At 40.0% G+C, this 10,112-nt stretch overlaps 1 protein-coding gene across 1 annotated transcript in view; it reads left to right on the top strand.

The window, feature by feature from the left end:
• TMBIM6 (transmembrane BAX inhibitor motif containing 6) overlaps positions 1–10,112 on the top strand; it is a 20,835-nt gene that overhangs the window by 7,038 nt on the left and 3,685 nt on the right. The window contains exons 2-6 of the mRNA XM_037744657.1: positions 4,481–4,568; positions 5,623–5,731; positions 8,087–8,207; positions 9,649–9,697; positions 9,830–9,953. Of these exons, the coding sequence (XP_037600585.1) occupies positions 4,513–4,568; positions 5,623–5,731; positions 8,087–8,207; positions 9,649–9,697; positions 9,830–9,953 (459 nt within the window). The 5' untranslated portion in view covers positions 4,481–4,512. The remainder of the gene's footprint in view (positions 1–4,480; positions 4,569–5,622; positions 5,732–8,086; positions 8,208–9,648; positions 9,698–9,829; positions 9,954–10,112) is intronic.

Below are 10,112 nucleotides of genomic sequence, written 5' to 3'. Positions count from 1 at the left end.
GGTAGAGACGGGGTTTCACCATGTTGACCAGGATGGTCTCGATCTCTTGACCTTGTGATCCACCCGCCTCGGCCTCCCAAAGTGCTGGGATTACAGGCTTGAGCCACCGCGCCCGGCTGATTTGCTGTTTTAATGTACGCACTGAGGTAACGTCTGTCCTGGCTCCATCATTGCACATCCATGATAGTTTGGTTTTGCATAGCTTTTGGCTACTTCAGCATGTTTCATATTTACCGTAGTTCCTAGGTGTGTGGGAATAGTATTGAAGATATATATTTTTTTAATTTAAGGCTCGACCCTTGATGATAGTCTTTCATTTTAGGAGAAAGATAAGGGAGATACCTGGAACAAAATAACAAGGGATTTAACATGACCTAGATGTCTACTACTAAGAATATCTGTCTTCTGCCAGCCCCTGCTGTCTCTCCCTTCCCAAGCAAAAGCAGACCGCAGGAATATCTAATTCAAAACAATTTGTTTACTTGAATTTTTTTCTTGGGAAAGCTGTTTATTAAGCTCTTAGCTTTTTGTTTTTGCATGGCTCTGGCAGAGGAGGCTGGTCAGTGGTACCACAGAATGCAAAACTTTACTGGTATTTGCATGACATGTTGACACCTTCTGACAGGTTTTCCTCTCAGGATGAAAGTTTATGAAGGCTTAACACAAGGCTCTGAATGAAATTAGAGGAATTTGGCTATGATTAACACCTGAGCGTTTACTTCTCATTTACAAATGCTGTATACGCAGTTTCGCACAACTCCTGGAGGCACTATCCACATTGTATTCTATTTAAATAACCCCTCCTCTGTTTTAGAGTTGAATTGTAAGAGGCTTAGAGGTGTGATGGGACTGCTGTATTGAATTTTTTAGCAACTCGTAATGTACTTTTTTTCTTTATTTTGGTAAAATAAAATTATTTGGTAAAATAAAATAACATATTTTAATGTGTTTTTTTAAAACAAAGATTTTCATTTAATTGTGGGTTCCTCTGGAATGTTAGCTGAGTTACCTGGTTAATGGTATTGAATGTAATACTTCAAGCTCTGTTAAGAGCTGACTGCTCCTAGGATGGAAAATACTTGATATGAGAGCTGCTATTTTTGAGTTATGTGTGCAGCTTAATCTTGTTTGGCTGAGTTTGCTTATTGGCCATTGAAATGTAGGTATCTTTTCTGAGCTTAACTAGTTGAAGCTAAGATTGAAACTTGGTAAGTTTATCCTATCTGGCAAAATTTGTCAGAATAGTTTTATCTCATTACTTCTCTGTATATTAGTTCTTGTCTATTTGGAACAGATCTAGGGCAAACCATCATACTTCCTTGATGCTAAGACCTACATATTCCCTCTCACATTTTAACATTTCTGAAATAAATTGTCATTTGTACATTGTGTCATATACATTAAATGTATACAGATGCTCTTCAACTTAAGACGGGCTGCATTTGGAAAAAAAAAAACCTAAGTTGAAAATGTTGAAATATTGTAAGTCAAAAGATGTAAGTCCTTTTCTTTTTGTAAGTCATTTTTGTTTGTTTTTTGAAATGGAGTCTCACTCTGTCGCCCAGGCTGGTGTACAGTGGCGTGATCTCAGCTCACTGCAACCTCCACCTTCCAGATTAAAGTGATTCTCCTGCCTCAGCCTCCCAAGTAGCTGCAACTACAGGCTCGTGCCACTACACCCAGCTAATTTTTGTGTTTTTAGTAGAGATGGGGTTTCGCCACGTTGGCCAGGCTGATCTCAATCTGACCTCAGGTGATCCACCTGCCTTGGCCTCCCAGAGTACTGGGATTATAGACAGAAGCCACTGCGTCCAACCTGTAAGTCATTTTTGACTTAACGGTATTTTCTATTTACAATGGGTATATCCAGATGTAACCCATTGCAAATCAAGGAGTGTGCTGAATGGGTATCAATTGCTCCCACTGATAGGTCAACCTTGGTAAGTCAGGGACCATCTGTACTTTACCAGGTTTATTTTTTTCCCCATAAAGCTATTAAAATTGCACTTTTGCATCTGTAATATTTGGTAGTTACATATTTCACTTAAATTGTGAAATAGCGATATTGAAAAACAGAAGTTTTAGTTATTTTTTAATGCTTTCAAACCATAAGCTTCTAATAAAGTTAAATTGCTATTTGACATCTCTCCCCCAACCCACATAGCCTTTGATGGTTTTGGTTTTTCCATCAATAGTTGTTAATAGAGAACCAGAAAGAGGCAGTCAGTAAGTACCCCCTGGGATATGTCAAGGAGGTAACTGAGAAAGGGGGATCTGCCATTCTCCCCTTGAACTGATTACACTGAGCAGAGTCTTGTTACATGAGCATTGCCCCTTTCTTAGAATCCCCTGGGTGTTTGAGGATCCACTCCGACCCTTCTTTAATTCTTGTAATTGGAAGCAAGAGGTTCTTTAGCGTTGCTGTTGTGAATACTGAGAAATGTGGCTCTGAAGGTTGCTTCAGTATTGTTGCAAGTGCTGTCTAGGGATGTCATTACGGGTGTTAATGGAAGGCTTAAACAAAGACACTTTCCAGGTGCTGGATTCTGCCATGCTGTAAGTGTGCTCTCTAGAGGATGTATTCATATTCATCTTGGTTATGGAAGGCTGTGGTTGGCCTTGCAACAACCTGCAATAATTGCACCATCTAGGTCAGGAGGGCCCAGATCCGTGTGACTCAGAGGAGAGAGCAGCAACCTTAGTAGGTTTTGCAGCTTCTCACTGTATCCATCCTTAACAGAACTATCAGAAGTTCTGAGGTGAGTAGGGATGTTGATGAGAGAAGGAAAGGAAAAAATCAGAGAAGGCAAGCCAGCCATTATGATTGTTTCATTTGTGGGAGAGAGCCTCGGGAAGCAAATGATGCTTATATCTTTCCACTGGCCCAGGATTCCTTAGGAAATTTGTTTGGGGACTGTAACTTTTATTACTTAGATGAGTTGTTAGTGTTGTGCTGGGTGCTGATTAGAGTGCTTCATTCAGTAGGTGGCCTTTCGTACAACTTATCTTTTGTGTTTGAATCCCTTTCTCTCTGCCCCTTCTTTCTGGTAGATTTAATATGGTTGGGCATTGTGGGCCTAATAAGAATTTGGAGGATTTATATTTAGAAAAGGTGAAAGTTCTGATTCAATCTTTAGTACTATAGGCTGAATATGTTTATTTAGGATTGCATATGAAATCGGGGAGGGAGCAAAACTTAAGAACTTGATTTTATGGTATTGATATGATCTAACGTGGATATAGTTCAGTTTAAAAATGCCCTTTTTGACATTGGGACAGTTGGCAAAAATCTGAATAAAGTCTGTAGATTAGAAACAGTATGGTATCAGTATTAATATCCTGATTTTGATCATTGCTTTCAGGTTATACACACGGAAATATTTAGGAGCACTATGTCTGTGTGGTTAGGGAAAAAATATTTTTACGTCTCTATATATTGCTATATAGAGAGAAGATGAAGCAAATGTGGTGAAATATTAGCATTTAGGAAATCTAGGTGAATGCTTTGTACTGTTCCAACTTTTCTGTAGGAAAGGTTCTGAAACTGTTAAAAAATATCCCCCCAAAATCCTCCTTTCTGCATAAATTCCTTTTTTATGGAGGTAGGAACCTCTCTTTTTTAAATTGTGAATTCTTTTCAGTTCAGTTCTAAAATGTATTAGGTGGGAAATTTTGATATGCATATATTTAAAATGCAACTCTTAGTGCCAGACCCAGCTTTATAGATTTTGTTTTGTTAGGACTAGTCAAAGTTTTATTTTTTGTCCTAAGGTACCGCTAGTGAGGGAATTCTTTTTTTTTCTGAGACAGAGTCATTCTGTCTCCCAGGCTGGAGTGCAGTGGCACAGTCTCGGCACACTGCAACCTCCAGATCCCAGGTTCAAGTAATTCTTCTGTCTCAGCCTCCCAAGTAGCTGGGATTATAGGAGCGCGCCAACATGCCTGGCTAATTTTTGTATTTTTAGTAGAGACAGGATTTCACCATGTTGGCCAGGCTGGTCTTGAACTCCTGAGCTCAGGTGATCTGCCCGCCTCGGCCTCCCAGAGTGCTGGGATTACAGGCATGAGCCACCATGCCTGGCCAAGGGGATTCTTCAGCATCTTGAAACAATGACATAAAATTGCTTTATGTGCCAGTGTCTAGGTCCCTTTAACTAGATTGTTAATTGAGGATTTCTCTTACAAACTAACTGCCTTTTAAAAGGGCAAATTACCTTCTGAAAGAATAGAAATCAAATGATAGTAACAAAATAGTTTGGGGAAGAAGAGGATGGGTTCATTCCTTTTGTCCTCTTTAAAATGGTTTACTATGATTGCAAATATATTGTAGAAGAAAACATAAAAATGCTTGTGTTAGGGCTGTGGAACTTTAGGCTAGTTTTTATTTTTCTGAACTTATATGTTGCTTTTTTTTTTAAAAAATAAGCTGTTTGTGTGATATTGTATGACTTAGTGACTCTAACCTTTCTTTATTCTACAGAGTGGAGGCTGTGTTGCCCAGACTCTGGAACCATGAACATATTTGATCGAAAGATCAACTTTGATGCGCTTTTAAAATTTTCTCATATGTAAGTGTTTTGATCTTCACTGGTTTTGTATTGCATTTCTTTTCATATCTCTTTTTCCCTTTTCCTTGTTTATAACTTTTGTATATATAAGCTAACAAATTAACTGAGCCGGAATCCAGAGAACCTGATGAAAATGTCCAGATTCTAAAGGTTGCTGTGTGGTTACTGGAAAGGCATTTATTCTAGCTTGGCTACTGAGTATTTATAATGTTAGGCTTTTGGTCTTACTCAACAGTTAAAATTCTGTTAACCTATTTTTTTCTTCTTTTTTTTTTTTTTTTTGAGATGGAATTTTTACTCCTGTTGCCCAGTATGGAGTGTAATCTCGGCTCACTGCAACCTCCGCCTTCCGAGTTCAAGCAATTTTCCTGACTCAGCCTCCCGAGTAGCTGGGATTACAGGCATGTGCCACGTACCACCATGCTCACCTAATTTTGTATTTTTAGTAGAGAAGGGGGTTTCTCCATGTTGGTCAAGCTAGTCTCATACTCCCGACCTTAGGTGATCCGCCCACCTCAGCCTCCCAAAGTGCTGGGATTACAGTACGTGAGCCACCACACCTGGCTCTGTTAACTTATTTTAAAAATACTCTTTTCTGGCCGGGCGCAGTGGCTCAAGCCTGTAATCCCAGCACTTTGGGAGGCCGAGGCGGGCGGATCATGAGGTCAAGAGATCAAGACCATCCTGGCCAACATGGTGAAACCCTGTCTCTACTAAAAATACAAAAAAAAATTAGCTGGGCGTGCACCTGTAGCCCCAGCTACCTGGGAGGCTGAGGCAGGAGAATTGCTTGAACCTGGGAGGCGGAGGTTGCAGTGAGCTGAGATTGCACCACTGCACTCCAGCCTGGCGCCTGGTGACAGAGCAAGACTCTGTCTCAAAAAATAATAATAATAATTTTTTTTATTATTATATGCTTTCCTGAAAGTATTTTAAACTATTTGTAACAGAACTTTTACATATTCCCAGGAAGGGAAAGAGAGAAATGATTCTTCTTAGCTTAAAGATGAGATTGGTGTGGGAGTGATTGCTCTTACTCACATTCTTTTCTTAGAACCCCCTCAACGCAGCAGCACCTGAAGAAGGTCTATGCAAGTTTTGCTCTTTGTATGTTTGTGGCGGCTGCGGGGGCCTACGTCCATGTGATCACTCATTTCATTCAGGTAAGAATAGTTTTCTCTCCTGGTTGCTGTGGTACAAATTGTGTTAGGAAAAAACCAGCTCAGCGAGGTGGTCCAAGGACCCTGTTCCTTTCTTTAATCTTTATCAGTAGTTAAGGATTTAAACTCAGCCATTAAATCAGCACATGTAAAGCCATTTTAATTTTCTGGCACCTATGCCCCCTCTAGATACTAAAAACAGAATATCTTAACTTTGGCTCTGAATGGTATGCTTCTGACGTACAGGACCCCCACCCACTGAGTAGACACATGCTGTGCATGCTGGGATTCTTCTGTACAGAAGGCTTTTTATCTTTTCCTCCATTCTTCCGTACAAAACACTGATTGTATGATTAATTATCAGGAGAGGCAGGATTGAGACCTTTAAGAAATTGACCCATTTTATTTTCTGATAACTGTTGTCCGCATTGTTGGGTAAAAACCTTCAACAACATGTTTTTCCTATGTTGAGGGAGAATTTGGGTTTGGTCAGTAGAAGGTACAGTTTGAGGAATAACCAGAAAGTGTGAAGACTCACTAACATAGTCTTGTCCCTTTGTGGAGTATCCCTTTTAGCATGTATGTAGAGGTGGGCCTCTGTTGGCATTTGCCACTGCTGAGAACTATCCTTATGTTCAGGCATCTCCCAGCAGGGATTGTGTGAAAAATTATCTAGACACTCAAAGGATCGGGCTTTGATCACTTGAGTTTTAGGCAAGGTTAGCCCTTAAGTAACACAGTAAAATACAAATCAATCCTTGTTATTCACAGATAACATATTTGCGAATTCACCTACTCATTAAAATTTGTAACCCCAAAATAAATACTCTGGCACTTTTTTGCAGGCATGCACAGAGTGGTGAAAAAGTTGAGTCACCCTGCTGTGCAATGTTGTGAGCTGAAGTCAAACACAACAGTGCCCTGCCTTCTTGTTTCAATTCTCATATTGTAAATAAATGTTCTTTTCATGGTCATTTAGTGCCACTTTCTTTGCATTTTTGTGATTTTTATTGGTGATTTTGCTGGTTTCTTTGAGTGCGGATCTTGCTGTGTTGTCCTGGCTGCTCTCAAACTCCTGGGCTCAAGTGATCCTCCCACCTCAGCCTCCCAAGTAGCTGGAATTACAAGTGCATGCCACCATGCTTGGTTTAACTTTGCTATTTTAGCATAACAGCATAGTGCTGAAGTGCTGTCTAGTATTCCTAAGTGCAGAAAGACCGTAATGTGCCTTATGAAGAAAATATTAGATAAGCTTCATTCCAGCATGAGTTATACTGCTGTTGTGACTGCAAGCTCAATGTTAATGAATTAAAAATAATGTCAAATGAGGTGTCCTTAAATGGAAACACACATGAAACAAAATATGTATTGATCATTTGATGCAAATATTGTGACCATAGGCTGGTAGGAACCTACCTACCTTGTATTTCCCCCAGGAACAAGGGGGCTTACTAATTCATTGTCCACTGTGACTTTATAACATAAACACTGTAAATGAGAATCAACTTCTTCCTTTAAAGGGAGGAAGGAACTCTGGTGTCTACATCCATCCTTAATGATTTCTCTCTTTACTAATGCCTGTAGCTTTTCCCACTTGCATTTAAAAAAAAAACAAAACAAAACAAAAAAAAACTTTTTCTTACTGCAAAGCTAATATTTGTTCATTTTAGAAAATTCAGAAAACAGACTAGCAATGAGAAGGAAGTATTTTTTAAAATTCCATAATCTCGGCTGGGCGTGGTGGCTCACACCTGTAATCCCAGCACTTTGGGAGGCTGAGGTGGGCAGATCACCTGAGGTCAGAAGTTCGAGACCAGTCTGGCCAACATGGTGAAACCCCATCTCTATTTAAAATTAAAAAAAAAAAAAATTCCATAATCTCAACTTCCAGAAATAACTACTTAAAACTTTGGCTACTTTACAGTCTTCTTTATATGTATGTGTCTTGGTATTTGGGGTTTTTGGGTTTTTTGTTTGTTTGTTTTAAGTGATCAAAAAGGGATCATTTCTATTTGTTCTACAGATGGAATGTGCTTCACACACTTGTCACGTTGATTTCATCTTTTCTGTTTTTGTTGGCAAGACTCACTAACAGTTTGACTTGGGTAGTTGTTCTGTAGTTGAAGAACTACCCAAGACAGAAGAGCCTCCAGCATCCACCATGATCCTGACTATGCTTCAGGGCTTCTAGGTTCTCTCCTCAGCCCCACCCCTGAGAAAACACTACTTTTTCCCCTGCCTCCAGGTTAGAAGCAAATGTTAGGAAGTTCAGATGAGTATTTGAACCCAATCAAGGTCATTTGCAAAATAAATTTGAAACTTTCAAATGTTTAATTATTGACTGATTATGACTGACAGGCTGGCCTGCTGTCTGCTTTGGGCTCCCTGATATTGATGATTTGGCTGATGGCAACACCTCATAGCCATGAAACTGAGCAGAAAAGACTGGGACTTCTTGCTGGATTTGCTTTCCTTACAGGTACATTAAGGGATTTGTCTAATTTTGAGGGGTGAACTATATTTTCAGTATCTCTTAGTTAGTCCTTTTTTTTTTTCCTTCTTATTTTCGAGACAGAGTCTCGCTCTGTCACCCATGCTAGAGAGTGCAGTGGCATGATCTCGGCTTATTGCAACCTCCGCCTCCCAGGTTCAAGCGATTATCCTGCCTCAGCCTTCCGAGTAGCTGGGATTACAGGCATGCAGCACCATGCCCGGCTAAGTTGTGTATTTTTAGTAGAGACGGGGTTTCACCATGTTTGCCAGGATGGTCTCTAGCTCTTGACCTCCTGATCCACTCACCTCAGCCTCCCAAAATGCTGGGATTACAGGTGTAAGCCACCGTGCCTGGCCTCCTGGCCTGCTTTCTAATTTCATATAGGTTAATCTTGTTTCCCCATCCACAGGGAAAACTCTTTCTGAGTAGCCATTGTGACTGTATTTTTGTGTCCAAAAAAAGTAGGCATTGTGTACTTGAACAGATGAGGTTTAAGAACTTAGGTAACATAACTTGTTAATAGTAGGCATGAACTATTAATAAATTAGACCTGAAAATCTGACTTAGTTGGACCCACAGTGACAACTATCATAGGAGGTTCTGTTCTGAGTCTTAACAGACAGTGCATTAGAGCTATACATTGAGATCCATTGTGGACACTTTGCTGATTTTCAAGAAAGGAATTAAAAGCACATCTCTTCTAGAATTGTCATAAAGGAAACAAGACTCAAGCTATATAATAAAAATATTTGCAAAACAACATTTGAATTAGAACAGCTTGTCCTGAGTGACAATCTAATCTATACAGTGTTGGAGAAATTTTAGAAAGGAAGAGATTTAGGGATTAAGGTTTTTGGGTCAGGGCAAGCTAGTTTTTGAAGGCATTAAGGGCTGGAATTATCAGAAGGAAAGAGGAAAGTAACTAGAATGAAAGAAATGTTGGAGCTGGAACACGTTCGTTGCCCTCCCATTGGCGGGTATCCACCTGCAGAACCAGTCTGGCTTTTCTTTGCTACAAAGGGGAGTCAGTCCTGCATGACTACAGGGTTGCTGGCCACGAGGCAGTGTTTTGCTCTTTATCCTTTTTTTCTGTTCATTCCTGATCTGGCCTATATCACCATCTCACATCACTCTAGCTCTGAAATGTTTGACATGCCTGTATTTTCTTCTAATTTCTGTTCCCTCCCTGGGGTCATCCATGATTTTCAGCTAAGAGGACAGTTTTGCAGCTACATCTAAAAAAAAATAATGCAGTCAAACATACATTTTATTGAAAACAATTAACGGCAGAGGGGAGAGAGATTTAATTCTTTAGTCCACGTTTGTTAAGAGCATGAGTATGCCTATACTTTGGGATCAGCTTTTGGATGAGGATCCTATTCAAGAATTGATGGTAATACTGTGTTCTGGGTTTTTTGTTTTCTAGGAGTTGGCCTGGGCCCTGCCCTGGAGTTTTGCATTGCCATCAACCCCAGGTAACTCTTTTGGTAGTGTTTTATGTGCTTTTATCTTTATGAATATACCTTCTAAATGTAGACTGTATACCTGTCTACAGATAGCCCATATATCTGTATACCATTAATCTAATGGTCTTTTTCCTCTAACAGCATCCTTCCCACCGCTTTCATGGGCACAGCAATGATCTTCACCTGCTTTACCCTGAGTGCAGTCTATGCCAGGCGTCGTAGCTACCTCTTTCTGGGAGGTAAGTGTGAACTGGGAAACATGGAATGAGGCTCCCCTTTAGCCAGAATTCCCACTAGCACTCCTTCCTCACCCCTAACTCCTTTGTGACTATTGAGTTGAGATTAAAAACCTTCATTCTGGGAAAAGTTAAGAAATGGCTTTAATGGGATTGCTTTACTTTGCTTCTCTCAAGAAAGCTTTTTG

The sequence above is a fragment of the Cebus imitator genome, unplaced genomic scaffold (genome assembly GCF_001604975.1).
Source record: "Cebus imitator isolate Cc_AM_T3 unplaced genomic scaffold, Cebus_imitator-1.0 Scaffold181, whole genome shotgun sequence".
Taxonomy (NCBI): domain Eukaryota; kingdom Metazoa; phylum Chordata; class Mammalia; order Primates; family Cebidae; genus Cebus; species Cebus imitator.
This window is presented reverse-complemented; position numbering and strand designations above follow the sequence as displayed.